This window comes from Callithrix jacchus, chromosome 12, assembly GCF_049354715.1.
Source record: "Callithrix jacchus isolate 240 chromosome 12, calJac240_pri, whole genome shotgun sequence".
Taxonomy (NCBI): domain Eukaryota; kingdom Metazoa; phylum Chordata; class Mammalia; order Primates; family Cebidae; genus Callithrix; species Callithrix jacchus.
This window is the reverse complement of record NC_133513.1, coordinates 56,835,135-56,851,886: the sequence shown is the minus strand read 5'-3', so window position 1 is coordinate 56,851,886 and position 16,752 is coordinate 56,835,135. Positions and strand designations below refer to the sequence as shown.

At 37.8% G+C, this 16,752-nt stretch overlaps 1 protein-coding gene and 1 pseudogene across 11 annotated transcripts in view; one reads left to right on the top strand and one right to left on the bottom strand.

Moving 5' to 3' along the window:
* The window catches only part of CFAP70 (cilia and flagella associated protein 70), a 134,474-nt gene that overhangs the window by 52,858 nt on the left and 64,864 nt on the right, over positions 1–16,752 (bottom strand). For all 11 annotated transcript variants that reach the window (XM_078345557.1, XM_054242307.2, XM_054242303.2 and 8 more), the window contains 7 exons: positions 16,681–16,745; positions 15,975–16,165; positions 14,043–14,174; positions 9,376–9,501; positions 7,984–8,117; positions 7,743–7,858; positions 7,323–7,544 (listed from right to left, as the gene is read on the bottom strand). In XM_078345557.1, the coding sequence (XP_078201683.1) occupies positions 7,323–7,544; positions 7,743–7,858; positions 7,984–8,117; positions 9,376–9,501; positions 14,043–14,174; positions 15,975–16,165; positions 16,681–16,745 (986 nt within the window). The remainder of the gene's footprint in view (positions 1–7,322; positions 7,545–7,742; positions 7,859–7,983; positions 8,118–9,375; positions 9,502–14,042; positions 14,175–15,974; positions 16,166–16,680; positions 16,746–16,752) is intronic.
* On the top strand, positions 1,790–2,215 carry LOC118146299 (large ribosomal subunit protein eL36 pseudogene; annotated as a pseudogene).

Below are 16,752 nucleotides of genomic sequence, written 5' to 3'. Positions count from 1 at the left end.
ATTAGTTCTCCTAATACAAGAAAAACTATAAAACATTGCTAAGTGACATCTCAAGTATCACAAATAAGTGGAAAAACATTCCATATTCATGGGCTGGAAGAATTAATATCGTTAAAATAGCCATACTGCCCAAAGCAATCTACAGATTCAGCACTATTCCTGGCAAATTACCAGTCATTTTTATAGAACTAAAAAAAAAAAAAAAAAAAAAACCTATTCTAAAATTCACATGGAACCAAAAAAGAGCCTGAACAGACAAAGCAATCCTAAACAAAAAGATCAAAGCTGGAGGCATCACATTATTTGACTTTAAACTATACTATAAGGCTACAATAACCAAAACAACATAGTATCGGTACAAAAACAGACATTAGACCAATGGAACAGAATAGAGAACCCCAAAATAAAACTGCACACTTACACTCATCTGATCTTCAACAATAACAACAATAACAACAAAAGCAATGAGGAAAGGATGCCCTATTCAATAAATGGTGATGGGATAGCTGGCTACCCAGATGCAGAAGAATAAACCAGACCCCTAACTATTTACATAAACTAACCCAAAATGGATTAAAGATTTAAATGTATGACCTCAAACTATAAGAATCCTAGAAGAAAACTTAGGAAACTCCATTTTTGACATCAGCCTTTGGGAAGAATTTATGAATAAGTCCTCAAAAGCAATTGGAGGCCAGGCCCAGTGGCTGATGCCTGTAATCCCAACTTTGGGGAGCTGAGGCAGGAAGATCACTTGAGCCCAGAAGTTCAAGATTAGCCTGGACCACGTAAGGAGACTCCATCCCTCCAAAAATAATGTTTTTAATTAGCCAAGCATGGAACCTGTGGTCCCAGCTACTCAGGAGGGTGAGGTGGGAGGGCTGCTTGGGCCTGAGAGGTCGAGGCTGAAGTGAGCCATGGTTGCACCACTGCAATCCCGCCTGGACAATGAAGAGAGACCCTGTTTCAAAAAAAAGGAAAAAAAAATTCAAGTGGAATCTAATTAAACCAAAGAGCACTTACATAGCAAAAGAAACTATCAACAGAGTGAACTGACAACCTACATAATGGGAAAAAATATTCACAAATTATGCATCTGACAAAGGTCTAATATCCAGAATCTACAAGAACTTAAACAATCAAGCAAGCAAAAAACAAATAAACCCATTAAAAATAGGCAAAATACTATAGCACTTATTTATGTTAGGATTTAAGTTTGCCATTTTATTTGTTTTCCATTTGTTCTCTCTCCTTCTTATTCTACTGTTTTTCTTTTTCTGCCTTCCTGTGAATTATGTGAACATTTTTTAGCATCCCATTTTGACTTATCTGTAGTGTATCAGAGTATGTCTATTTGTGGTTTGTTTTTAGTGGTTGCTCAAAGACAGAGCTGCAAACTATATAGCCTATGGGCCATATCTGGTCTGCTACCTATATTTATTTAAAAAGTTGTTTTGAGACACAGTCACATCCATTTTTAAATGTATTGTCTATGACTGCTTTCACCTTACAGTAGCAGAGTTGATTACTTACGACAGAGACCAGATAACCCACTTTCAAATTATCGTTTTAAAAAATATTTTATACTTGTAATTCGTAAGAGGGTTTGCCACACCACTTCATGATGCTTCCATTACTATAAATTGAACATTCGTCTTATAAATATGATTTCAGCTGATAGAATGGAAACTAAATTACAAGACGTAGATAACTTACATATATAAGAAATTGAGAGAGTTCCGCGCGGCGCCAGCCCTTCCGCCACGGTTGCCAATGGAGAGTAGCAGCCATGGCTCTTCGCTATTCTATGGCCGTGGGCCTCAAGAAGGGCCACAAGGTAACCAAGAACGTCAGCAAGCCCAGGCACAGCTGCTGCCGGGCCTCTGACCAAACACACCAAGTTCGTGTGGGACGTGATCCGGGAGGTGTGTGGCTTTGTCCCGCAGGAGCGGTGCGCCTTGGAATTACTGAAGGTCTCCAAGGCTAAACAGGTCCTCAAGTTCACCAAGAAGAGGGTGGGGACACACATCCATGAGAAGAGGAAGCGGGAGAAGCTGAGCAACATCCTGGCTGCCATGAGGAAAGCTGCTGCCAAGAAAGACTGAGCCCCCTCCCCTGCCCTCTCCCTGAAATAAACAGCTCATTCCCCCTCCCCCCAAAAAAAAAAGGAAAAAAAAAAAGAAATTGAGACAAATTAAATGAAACACATGTACATTGCTCCACTGGTGATATATGGAAGTAGAGAAATACAATATTAGGTTAAATTAAGGCAGCCAAGAGATTGTGCTATTCTGAATTACCAACAGAAGAATGTGTTGGACATGGGCTATAAGTCTAGATGAAGAAGGTGGAGACTTCCAGTTAAACAGAGTAGATAGGCCATGTGTATACATTTCCTTATTCTTAATTTGAAAATCTCACTAAAATGAGAAGAAATTTAAAATGTATAAACCTATAAAGATGAAGAAAATGGAAGAGGAAAAATAAACTACAAGAAATAACAAAAAACCTTAAGGATAGAAAAGTAGATGGGAAGGACTTCTGCTTCTGGCCATTATTGACTGGGTCATTCACACCAGTTTCCCACTGAGTGCAACCAGGAAAGGTGGACAAAATATATTTTTTTAAAACATGCTTGAATGTACCAGAGAGCTAACCAGATCGACTTTCTAAGCCCAAGACTAGGAAATACAGAAGCCCAGGGTTTCAGCTCATCATTTGAAAGTATATTTTCTTGGAGTAGGATGTGTCTCAAGGGTGAGCTTGAGAGTCTGGTAGGCTCAACTTTACTTTTGATTTACTCTCCGGGAGACATATGGCAGACACTGGTAGACAATGACCACCAAAAGGAATTCAAGTTGAGATACCAAAGAGCTACACCTAAGGGTAAGAATAAAATTGAAACAGGCATTCACAAGAATTATGTCATCTTCAAATCGTCTTGATCCCTCAAACTAAATTAGTTTACCAATAGAGTGTCCTATATATGATTTAAAAGTAACCAGACACACAAAAATACATGACAATATGAATCAAAACAAATAAAAACAAATAAATATGAACCAAAACAAATAAAAAGGAGAGAAAATATAAATTTAAAAATATAAATAAGGCCAGGCACGGTGGCTCATGCCTGTAACCCCAGCACTTTGAGAGGTCGAGGCAGGTGGATCACAAGGTTAGGAGTTCAAGACCAGCCTGACCAACATGGTGAAACCCCATCTCTATTCAAAATAAATAAATAAATACACACACACACACACACACACACACACACACACACAAATAAAAATAAAAAGGAGCTTGAGACATAAACTTTATAGTCACTGTGATCAAGAAGTAAAGGTCAGATTAAGAATTTAATGAGAGAATAGTAAACTATAATAAAAGTGATGAAATGGGAATTTCAGAGCCTACTGCTTCTACACTACAAACCTGTACAGACTGTTACTGTACTGAATACTGGAACCAACTGCAACATGATAGTATTCGTATATCTAAACACAGAAAAGGTACAGTAAAAATATAGTATTATATTATCACCAGATGACTGTCAAATATGTAATTCATCCTTGACTGAAATGTTAGGTGGTACATGACTGTATTTTTATGTGTATGAAAAAAGATGCTTTAATTATGTAGGAAAATATTCTCATTCCTAGGTGATACATGCAAATATATATTTTTTCTATTATATTAGTATTTATTAATATCTATTGTAAAATAAAGTTATTTTATGCAGAAATGCCTTAGTATATTTATTACTCTTACTTTTGTTATGAAGATACTGGAGGATGTGCTCCACCAAAATGAGGGAGCAAATTATGAAAGAGGAAGGCACAGAATTCAAGAAATTATGCATCTTGAAGTGAAAGGAGATTTTCAGAATCATAGCAAAGGAACATCCCAGGAGAAGAGCTTCCCATTAGGCCTAGAGGGTGAGCATTGAGAATTGAAGAAGGAAGATAGAAGGCTTTGGAGGGAGAAATATCTCTTGGGGGGGGGAAATGGACTGATGCATTTTAATAGAGAGATATAGAGATATATATAGATATCTAGATATAGAGAGATATATATATATCTATATATCTAGATAGATACAGACATATCTATTTATCTCTATATCTATATCTATATAGATTGATATAGAGATAGATAGAACTATCTAGATATATCTATCTATTAAAATGGATTGATGCATTTTAATAGATATATCTAACTCTATATCTATATTTATAGATATATCTCTATATCTTTATAGAGATAGATAGATCTCTATCTATACAGATCTATATCTATCTAGAGATAGATAAATAGATATCTCTTAATAGATAGATATAGAGATAGATAGATATGTCTATATAGATAGATAGATAATTTTTTGCGACAGTCTTGCTCTGCCACCCATGTTGTATGGAGTGCAGTGGCACAATCTCAGCTCACTGCAACTTTTGCCTCCCAGGTTCAAGCGATTCTTCTGCCTCAGCCTCCCGAGCAGCTGGGATTACAGGTGCCCACTACTATACCCAGCTAGTTTTTGTATGTTTTGTAGAGACAGGGTTTTACCATGTTGGCCAGGCTGATCTCGAACTCCTGACTTCAGGTGATCCACCCACCTCAGCCTCCCAAAGTGCTGGGATTACAGGCATGAGCCACCATGCCTGGCTAAACATATCAAAAATATTGATGGGCATTTGACAATACTTTTGAAACATGTGGGGAAAAGGGCAAAAGGAACACAGAATAGTAAGCTAGTTTTCTGAATAAATTAGGCAATTATTAGTTCTTGGAAAAATGAAGCTATAAAAAAACAAAAAAAATACAGAAAGTGGCTCAGCAGAGAATAATATGTTTACAGAAATAATAATATAAACATTGATATTGATGTGTCTTACCTGTCTAATCTAACCCAGGTTCTGTCAATGCCATAGTCTTCTGGACTCTCAGGTGCAAGCTCTGTATCAGGCACTGTGGCAACTACTTCTCTATGAGAGTCCCAGTCACAGTCCTGCTGCTAAGGCTGACTGCCAGCAGTTGGATTCATGGAGTCCTACTACCTAGGAAACACTTATTTCTTCACCAAAGAGAGCCAGGCCTTCCCTGACTGCTTGGTTGGGCAGTTAGTTAAACCAACCACATAATCTGAGTTCCTGGCTCTTCCTACCACTTCTGGATTGGACAAAATGCTGCACTGTAGGGTATGGCATATGACTTCCCAAGCAGGTGCCAAAAGGATCAGACTATAAAACTTGGAAGTATGGGTGACATTAACTCGACAGGTGATTAATTTTGGCCAATGGAAGAGAAGAGACAAAAGAACAGATTATCTTCCCTTCCTCCTTCTCTTATTATTCAGAGTCATGGTTTCCCTACATGGCCTGAATGCTTGGAGATGTCCCACAAGACTAAGCAAGTTTACCTGCAAAGCAACCAGCTGCATTCTTTGCAGGTTATCATCATGAAATGGCCAATGTAGACAGAAGGTGTCACCTTACATTGGTTCACATCCTTTGTTGCCTCTCTTACTGTTTTTTCTTCACTCGTCTTTCCTGAAATTAACTCTTCCAATTAAAGTATTACCATTAAATTCTTGACTCAGGCTCTATTTTCTATGAAATCCAGGCTAAGATCATTGATTTTACAACCAAAAAAGTTGATATAATTACATAAAGAGGATGAACATAAACTGAAAAAAATCAACATTTCAAACTCAAAAAAATAAATACTTAAACTTTAGAAGCATAAATCAATGATTTAAAGAACAAATACAGAGAAGAGTAACAAAACCAAAAGCTGGTTCTTTGAAAAGATTAAGTTAGGCCTCAATGCAAATTGAATGGGGTAAATGACTACTAACACAATCTGTAATGAAAATAACAAGAGGCTGGGCGTGGTGCCTCACACTTGTAATCCCAGCACTTTGGGAGGCTGAGGCAGGCAGATCACCTGAGGTCAGGAGTTTGAGGCCAGCCTGGGCAACATGATGAAACCCTGTCTGTACTAAAAATACAAAAATTAGCCAGGCATGGTGGCACATATCTATAGTCCCATCTACTCAGGAGGCTGTGGCAGGAGGATGGCTTGAACCTAGGAGGCAGAGGAGCAGTGAGCCAAGATCACACCACTGCCCTCCAGCCAGGGTGACAGAGAAGACTCCATCTCAAAAAAAAAAAAAAGAAAGACTTATAAATGAATGTCCATAGTAGCTTTATTTTAATAGTGCCAAACTAAAAACAACTCATATCTATCAACAGGTGAATGGATGAACTATTTGTGGGATATACACACAATGGAATACTACTTAGCAATAAAAAGGTATGAAATATTGATATAAGCAACATGTTTAGATCTCTAAGTAATTATGCTTATTGAAAATGTTAGATATAAAAAGAGTACACGGTGTGTGATTCTATTTAATTCTGGAAATTCTAGAAAATTCCAGGTGTTTTCTAGAATTCAAAAATTCTAGAAAATGCAAACTTATCTATCATGACAGAAAGCAGATCAGTGGTTGTCTGGAAATGGGAGCAGGAGAAAGAGATGCCCACAACTGGTCATAAGGAAAGTTTTAGGGACAATGAATATGTTCATTATGTTGCTTGTGGTGATTTTTCATGATTGTGTACTTATGTCAAAATTTATCAAATTGTACATATAAAATATGTACAAAGTTTTTGACATGTCAATTACACATCAAACTGTTAAGAAGTGTAGGCGAACAAAATAATAATGCACATGCAAGGAACACACAAACAAAAACATATATACCACACATTAGAATGACTGATTTCCTAAAGTGGTAGAAAAGAGAATCATAGAACAGAGGGGGAAAGGGAGTACATACATAAATTAATTTGAGAATCGTAAGAGAGGGACTTCATGTGGTGGAGAGAAAAGTGGCGGGGGGGAAATGAAATTTACTCTGATAGAATGGTACCCCTTTTAAAGACAGTAAATCATCTAAGATTAAAACAACTGCATCTCAGCAGTAGAAGCTTCAGACCACTAATTATATGAATGAGGAAATATTTAGAAGTTGAGTTTTTCCTGGTATCTCTGACATAACTCAAACTCCATGTATTCATTCATTTAACAAAATTTACTGAGTGCCTATTATGTACCAGCTTCTCCTCTTAAGGCCAATACTTTTTATTTTTTAAATTTTGTTTTAGAGATGGGATCTTGGTCTGTCACTCAGGCTGGAGTGCAGTGGCATGATCACAGCTCACTGCAACCTTGAACTCCTGGGCTCAAGTGATCCTCCCATCTCAGCCTCCCAGGTTGCTAGGACTGCAGGTGTGAGCTACCACACCTGGCCCTACCTGCTGGGGCTTCCACCTTGATTGCTGTTGCAGAACCATTTGTGATTCCCCAAGGGCCCGAACCAGATTCTCTCTTCCCTCCTTCTTCAATGTCCTCTACAGTACCAATGCTCTTTTGCTTTGTTACTTGTGTCTGAATCGTTCGTGCCTGAAGCTGTTTGGAGGCCTCATGAAACGCCATTTCCATTCGAATATCATTGTTTTGAATTTCATAGTACAAACCTGGGGAAAGAAAAATGTTGAAATAAATATGACTATTTTTCCACTATCATATACTAAAGAATTGCATTTCACTTATTTTTCCCATTTTTCTACCAATGTTTAAGAACTACATGATGAACTATTGAAGAAGAGAAAGGAAAAAGGGAGAATCTTATAATGGGGAAAAAAACACATTCAGATTAAAGGAAAATATCATACCAAGTAAAGTCCAGGCTACAACATTAGTTGGTTCCAAGCAAGTAGCATCCTCAAAGAAAATTTCTGCTTGCTCATAGTTCTCCAACAGGACAGCCAGGACACCACACAGCAACAAGCTGAGAAAAGATCACCAACATGATAAACAACATGGCCGCATGTCACATTTATGGAACCAAGACAATTTCATGTAGAATCTTATCTGTTCCTTCCCACTGATTCCTCAACTCCCTTCCACCTATACCTGTGGATATGACTCTGGTTGAGGGAAAGGGCTTTCCGAAAACACTCTTGTGCTTTGATGTTGTCTTCAGTTAAGAGGCAGAAGGCACCATAGTCCAACCAGTGATCCAGATTCTGGGGCTCACGAACCAATCTCTAAGCGTAAGGAGAGCCAAGGTTATTGTGATACTATGTCATATTTCATGCATACAATATCACATGGTAAACACTATAAATGAAAGCAGAGATTGTGACTTTTTTTGCTTATCACTGTATCTCAAATGCCTAGCGCAATTACTGTTCTGGCCTTTAGTAGGTGGTTGAAAAAAGTATTGATATAATTAAAAATTTGAATCATCAAGCTGTTTGTTCCTAGTGTCAGTATTCTGGTCACTCTAAACTCATCTAATACCTTGGGAGCCTAAAGATTCATTGTATTGTATATCAACCATATATAATAATTTCTGCAATAATCTTGAGATGGCAAATATTTATCTATCTACAAATCTGAAAAATGTAATTCATGATGAGTAAAAACTATAAAAACTGCTTAAAGAAATTTAAAAAGACAAATAAATGGAAAGACATTCCATATTCATGGATTGGAAGGCTTAATATTGTTAAGATGCTAATACTATCCAAAGCAAGCTACAGATACTAGACGATCCCTATCAAAATCCCAGTGAAATGCCTCAAAATTCTCAAAAAGTTAAACACAGAATTACCATATGTCCCAGCAATTTCATTTGTAAGTATGTAGCCAAAATAATTAAAAATAGGTACTCATAATGAATGTTTATGTATAAATTTTTTTTGTTTTGAGAGTGCTTTGTATTCTGGATACAAATCCTTTGTCATATATATGTTTTACAAATATTTTCTCCTAATCTTTCCTTTTTCTTTTCTTTCTTTTTTTATATGTCACAGATTTATGAATCCTTTTCTTTCTCTTATGACCTCCATAGAGCAAAAGTTTTTAACTTTGATGAAATTCCATTTATCGCATTTTTCTTTGATCATGATTCGGTGTCATGTCTAAGAACTCTATCTGATTCCAGGTCAAGATTCTGTCCTATGTTTCTTCTAAAAGTGTTATAGTTTTATGTTTTACATTTAGACATATGATCCATTTAGAGTTGATTTTTGTAAAATGTTTAAGGTTGAGGTTTATTTATTTTCCATAATTGTTCTAACACTATTTACTGAAAGGACTATCCTTTCTCCATTGAATTTCTTTTACATTTGTCAAAAATTGAATGACCTTATTTGTGCAAGCCTATTTTTGGACTCTATTTTATTGTTCTATGTGTCTACCCCTTCACCAATCAAGTTGGATTTTAAACAATCAAAAAATGACTATTATGCCCATATTATACAAATAATATTAACAGTCACTGAGAAGATGTTTAATTACCTCTTTATAATATGCTGCTGCCATTTCAAAGTTCTCATTGACTTCTGCTTCAAATGCAAAGAGTCGAAGCTGTTCACTGCTTGTATAAATGGTTGCAGTAGTACCTTGGGCATTGTCTGGCATGGTCTTGTCAATGTCAAGATGTTAGGTAGACAAAAACGAAACAATTACAAGTAAAGAGATTTCATAAGCATAAATCCAATGTGAGATCCAGTCAGGACATCTAAAATGATATTGATTGACATCTATAATGACAGTCTTGGCAAAAAAGTAAGAGAATATGAGTTAACCAAAAGAGAAATGCCAAGGGAGAAAGAGACGCTCAGGTATCTGAATACCAACAGTCTGAGCTCATGGAAGTAAGTAAAAATTGCTTAGGGCAGAAAACCCTCAAGGCACTCAGAGTCCCTATGCAGGTCACCTCTGACCTCAAACAGCTTCCTTCGTTTTTCTCTTTCTCTAGTGTATATGACAAATACTGTCATTTTCTTGTGTGTCATGACATGAAAAAGATGGGCAAGCCCTTGTTAGAGTCTTTAAATGTGAAGAAAACAGGAGACAGAGTAAAGCTTTAGAAGCCAAATCCATAGTTTTAGTAGAAAATATAGACTGATAGATCCAGCAAAGGAGACATAAAGGTAGGGGGAAAATCAGAAAAAGAATATATCCTGTAAACACAGATTGTGAGAGCAGGTCTGGTGTAATTAGGAATCTCCTGAGTCAAAAGCTATGGTTAAGAGAGAGTCCACAAAAATTCTTTAATTAGAAGTCAAAATAGTATCAATGACTTTTTTTTTTTGAGACAGAGTTTCACTCTTGTTGCTCAGGCTGGAGTGCAGTGGCAGGATCTCAGGTCACTGAAACCTCTACCTTCTGGTTTCAAGCGATTCTCCTGCCTCAGCCTACTGAGTAGTTGGGATTACAGGCACCCGCCACCATGCCCAGCTAATTTTTATATTTAAAAAATTAATGTTGGTCAGGATGGTCTTGATTTCCTGACCTCATGGTCTGACTACGTTGGCCTCCCAAAGTGCAATTGCTAACAAAGGTGGACAGTAAAGCCACATTTGAGATAGGCCAAAGAGAATCTCTGATCATTGATTAATGCTTTTGTCCTGTTCTTTTTAGTTTTGATTATCTTGTCCCCGAAATCCTTGAAGCAACACACTTCAAGGATTGCAGCAACAATCTTCAAGGACTGTATTTTGGAATACATTAGAGTATTCCAAAACAGAATACTCTAATATCCCACTCCCAGAACCAACATTCCATGTCTTCCAGCTTTTTGTCACTTAGCCCACTGTAAACTGCTCTCTGACTTTATTTCCTTCAGTTCCAATAAGCCCATCACTTCCCAAATGGATCAGCCTGAAACTCATGATTACCCACTCAGGCTACTCTTTCACCAGCATACTCTCATCCAAGGCATGCTTGCCCTTCTCCTGCACTTGTCCTGAAAATTCTCAAATTAAAACAGTAGTACAATCTGACTTCTTCATTCTAAGACAAGAGCAGCTAACTCGTCCTAAGGAAAATTGCAGATACAAAGACTGGTATCTAAACTGCCGCACACTCTTGTGGCATTCAGTCTTAGCTGGAGACCTTTAATACCCTTAGTAATCTATGTATTTGTCTTTGTTTAGCAGTATATTCCATAATGCCATGCAATATCTAAGTTTTCCTCTCTTTCTTCAAGCTTTTCATTCACTCCTCATCCCCTTCACTTTCAGTAAAGACCTTACTTCACAGAGATAATAGAAATCGCTAAGTAAGAAATCCCTCAACTGGTCAGGCATGGTGGCTCACGCCTGCAATCCCAGTACTTTTGGAGGCTGACGCAGGCGGATCACCTGAGGTCAGGATTTCAGGACCATCCCGGCCAACATGGTGAAACCCTGTCTCTACCAAAAATACAAAAATTAGCTTGATGTGGTGGTGGGCACCTGTAATACCAGCTACTCAGGAGGTTGAGGCAGGAGAACTGGGAGGTGAAGGTTGCAGTGAGACAAGATCATACCACTGTACTCCTGCCTGGATGACAAGAGTGAAACTCCATCTTGGGGGAAAAAAAAAGAAGAAAGAAATTCCTCAACTATTAAACTCTCTAGCTAAATTATTTATTTCTGGATCTATTGTATCACTTTCCTTTCAGTCTCAGAGAAAGAAGTATTGTATCCTTCTCTGTTTCAAAGTTAATCCTTCTATTTAAATTTTTGGTCTTTTCCCAGTTGTATAATTGATGGGCCTATCAATTATACCCACTCTTTCCTCAATTTTCAGCTTCTCCCACTCTGCTGACTTTTTCCCAAAACTGTAGATATGCTCAAGTCTTTTTCATCTTGAAAAGAAAATCCCAGGCCAGAAGCGGTGGCTTATGCCTATAATCTCAGCACTTTGGAAGGCCATGGCTGGTGGATCACTTGAGCCCAGGAGTTCAAGACCAGCCTGGGCAACATAGTGAAACCTCATCTCTACAAAAAATACAAAAAATTAGCTAGGTGTGGTGTGTGCCTGTAGTCCCAGCTACTTGCGAGGCTGAGGCGGGAAGACTGCTTGAGCCTGGGAAGTTGAGGCTACAGTCAGCCATGATCGCAATACCACACTCAGCCTGGGTGACAGAGAGAAAAGAAAGAAAGAGAAAGAGAGACAGAGAGAGAAAGAGAGAAAGGAGGGAAGGAAAGAAGGAGGGAAGGAGGGAGGGAAGAAGGAAGGAAGGGAGGGATGGAAGAAAATCCCTATAATTTCTAGCTACTACTTTTCTACTTTTTTTCTTCATCATCCAACTTGAATTTATATTCATCTGTTTCTTGATTGCTCATTTACTCTTCAATTCATCATAATTTGAATTCCCCTATTAGCCCAATAATATTGCTATGTAAGTTAACAATAACTTCCTTATTGTGAAATCCAGTGAAGACTTCAGATTTGTTTTTCTTGAATTCCTAGGAGTATTTGACAATGTTGACCACTTTTCCTTAAAATTCTTTTCCTTTGTCTTCTGTGGCACCACTGTCTTCTGGCTCTTTGCCTCTTTAATCTTTTGCCCTTAGTCTCTTTCAATTTTTCATTCATTCCTTAAATGTTGGTATTTCCTAGGGTTCTATTGCCAGTTCCATTCTCTCTTATGTTTTTCATAGGCAGCCTCATCTGTTACCATAGCATCCATATATCATGGCTCCCCAAATCTCATTTCTAGCTCAGATCTCTATCTTAAGCAAAACCCCACTAGAGCCAATGTTCAAAAGCGAATTCAGCACCATCTGCCTCCCACTAAATTTACTGATACTGCATTCTATGTCCTGGTTAATGTTTCTCTTTTCTTTTCAGTATCAACCAAGAAGTACTGAATGGTATCAATTACCCATTGAACCGTAAACTTAACTTAAACTTTTTCCCCTTCTTATGTAATCATCAACTAACAACATCACCAATTTTGTCACCTCTAACTCATCCTCCATAGTGCTATCAGAGTGTTTTAGCAAATGTAAACCTGATCATATAATACCTCAATGTAAAATAATTCAATGTATTGCTCCCAACCACTATCGAGGAAAAATTTTTCTCATGTTCCACTCTCAATGCTTTTCAAATCAAATCATCCATGCCCAAGGCAGGACTGTTCTCTTAATACTTTGATGCTGGACACTCCTGTCCTACCTCCCCCAGGAAGACAAAACAAAGTAAAACAAAAGGTAATGATGGTAGAGAAGAAAAACAAGGAAGGAAAAAGCAAATAAAACAGATAATTTGAGGAGGCACAGATGGTTAGACACTACTGAGGGACAAAAAGACTTTGACTTTGCCACTAGTTTCAAATAAACCTCTGAATATGTATAAAAATAAGCAAATGAAGGCAAGATGCAAGATTTATTAATATAAACAGAAAAGTGGGTAGGACAGCAGACCACCAGTCAAACAGAAAAGGTGTGTTTGAAGTGTCACTGCCATTTGGGTATAATATCTGAAAACTCATAATTTTTTCTGCTTTTACGATCTTCAATAAAAAATGGAGAATTGTACCTGTTCACAGAATAGAATGATAATTTTCATTTCACAATTTACACAACCTATTTTATCTATTTTTTTTTTTTGAGACAGAGTCTTGCTCTGTCGCCAGGTGCCAGGCTGGAGTGCAGTGGCGCAATCTCGGCTAACTGCAACCTCCGCCTCCCGGGTTCAAGCAATTCTCCTGCCTCAGCCTTCCAGGTAGCTGGGACTACAGGCACACACCATCACCCAGCTAATTTTTTTGTATTTTTAGTAGAGACAGAGTTTCACCATATTGGCCAGGATGGTCTCGATCTCTTGACCTCGTGATCCACCCACCTTGGCCTCCCAAAGTGCTGGGATTACAAGCTTGAGCCACCGCGCCTGGCCTATTTTATCTATTTTTGACAATTCCATTACATTTTTTAAAGTTGTGAAATTTATTTTTCTAGGAAATTGAAAAAGCATATCTCCTTGTTCTTTCCAAAGTTAGTCTTAAACTAATTAGGCTTAGGCAGTTTCTTACTCATCTTTGTGTTTTCAGTGCCTAGCACAGAGCAGACACTTCAATAAATATTTGTTGAATAACCAAATTCAACAAATTAACCAAAGGAAAGAATCATTCATAGACCTTGATGCTCTACAGAGAAAAGAAAGTGCTCTCAGTTCTTGATACCTACCTGGTTTAGGGCTACGTGCATCTGATCTACTAAGAACACGTAGAGCTCACTGATAAATGTCTGCAGTTCCTCCTGGCTTTCAAATGATGTTGTCTTTAAGTATTTCTCTCTCACAATCTTTACCACAGCATGCTGCAAAACACACAGATCACCCATCTGATAACACAGTCCAGCACCATGCTGACAGCACAGGTCTCTCTAGGGCTTTCTGGTCTAAGGCTGATCAAAATTTCAGAAGGTGATTGGTTTCTCCTTTCGTGGCTGGTTGACTATAGGCTCTCCAATTGATACTACAGGAGTATCCAGTCCACATACTCTGTATGATTTCTTCTTTCCTTGGCATCACCATCACTAACTGAAGCAACGCAGAGCTCATACTATATGAAGAGAATCATAAAGCTGAAGAAAATCTGAGCATTAGGTTTAGGCATTATGTCTCTCATGGTGGCCATATGGTTCAAAGTGCAAAGGGAGAAAGAAAGTCCTGGGCTGAGAGTCCAGAGAATGAAATTCTGGTTCTAAGGCTGCCAGTGTACAACCTCATAAATCACTTTATACTTTGGTACCTCAGCTTCCTCATTTGTTAAGAGGATATGTAGTTCTGGTATTATTTTACTTCAGAAGATGATTAAGAAGCCAAAGAGAAATAGCAAGTACAGAAGTTTAAAATGCTACACAAATATAAACATAGTGTGTTGCTATGGCCAAGACAGCATCTTCTTTTTCTCCCACTAGGGTAACATTATTGCCAGTTTTACATTGTATTATTTAATTCTCATAATGACCCTGTGTGGTAATATTAACCTCATCCCTGTTGTTAGGTAAAGAAACTGAGGCACAGAGAGGTAAAATCATGTTTCAAGGTCACCCAACTAGTAAATGTAGAACCAAGACTCAAACTGAGACATGACTACATCACCTGCTGAGAACACCCTCTTGCTTCCAGGAACATTTGTTGTTTTTTTGCTCTATGTTCTATGTTGTTTTTATGATCTATGACTTCCATGTTCTTTCTTTATATCTGTTTACAGTACAGGACACATAGTAAATGTGTGTACAAAGGCAGTGTAGTGTAGCAGTTAAGAATGTGAGTTCTAGAGCTAACTGCCTGAATTTAAATCTCAACACTGATCTTTACTATCTCTGCAACTTTGGACAAATTCCTTAGTCAACTAATATTGTATTATCCCATCTATAAAATGAGGAGCACCTACTTTATAGGACTGTTATAAGGATTACATTAGTAAAAGATGAAACATTGGCAAATTTGCCTGGCAAACAGCAAACGTAGTAAATGTTAGCCATTATTATTCAAGAAATGATTATTAAATTAACTATTTCTCAAACCTTAGTGATTCTATAGCTTATGAAGAGATATGGAGTTGCTTTTTCTAAATTTTTATTTCTCTGATGCCTGGGAATGGAGTTTTTTGTTTTTGTTTATACATTCTGAATTTTAAAAAGTGAAATGTAATGCCAGTAGTTTAATGTATCCTAACTCAAGACATGCTATTCTAGTCCTAATAATTAAGGCCTCCTTCCTGATAACTGTTTCATCTTCAAATTCAAGTCTAAAAATAATTTTTTTTAGAGAGAGGTTTGAATGGGAGGCAAGGAGAATTAATTATGGAGTCAGTACCAGAGTTTCTGCTTCCTATAGTGACAATGAAATCTGGTCCAAAATCTGGCCCAGCCTCAAGTGAATAATTAGTTTCTTAAAAGCTTCCATTCAGAATATATGTAATAAGTTATTCCAAGACTGCAGGAATTGAGCTTCTCCTGACACTCTATCATAGAGGAATTAGCTCTTTGCCCCAACTGAGAAAGGTGGGAGTATAGCTGAACATAATCAGAGGAGAAAATGTTAACTGGGTATGTGGAGAAGGTGCTCCATAAAAACCTGTGGAATAATTAAACAAGTGAATGATTTACCTTGAGTTGTTCTTTAAAAGCAAAGTATTTTCCAGAGCAATTAAGTTCATAGCTCAGCTGGCACTTCTGCTCCTCCAACGTTTCACTATCCATATCACTCTCCAGTGTGGCCACCTGTTTTCCAAACATTCTGTAGTATTCATCTAGAATGGCTCTAGAAATATTCTTGATCTGTATGTGGTAGTCACTCACTGCCTAAGAAAATACAAAACATCTGGTAGAGGCCTCAAAGAGGTCAAGACCATGGATTGGAAGTCTAAAACTGGGATTTGGTTTATGTTCAATACTACTTTGCTTGTTTGTTTGTTTGTTTGTTTGTTTGTTTGTTTGTTTTAGAGAAAAGGTCCCACTCTGTTGCCCGGGCTGGAGTGCAGTGGTGTGATCATAGCTTACTTCCCCCTTGAACTCCTGGCCTCAAGCGACCCTCCTGCCTCAACCTCCCTAGGAGCTGAGACTACAGGTGCGTGCCACCACCCAGTATACTTTGAATGTAAAATGCCCTTTTTTCCCAACTGAGACACCACCAGCCAGAGAAAAAACGTTGTATGCTCTATGTCATTGATCACAAATAGAACCAGCAATGAAAATATGTAAAGCTTCAAACAAGTGTTCACCCCTTCTGGAAGACATATTAAAGAGCCCATGTAATTATGAAGTGCATGCACTTAATATTTTATTACTTATCATTTTATCTTGGCTCTGGCACTTGCCTTCTGAGCTCCTCCTGTCCGACGGGTAAGAGGAGGCCTTGGAGGAATCATTTCCTTAACCCTGTATC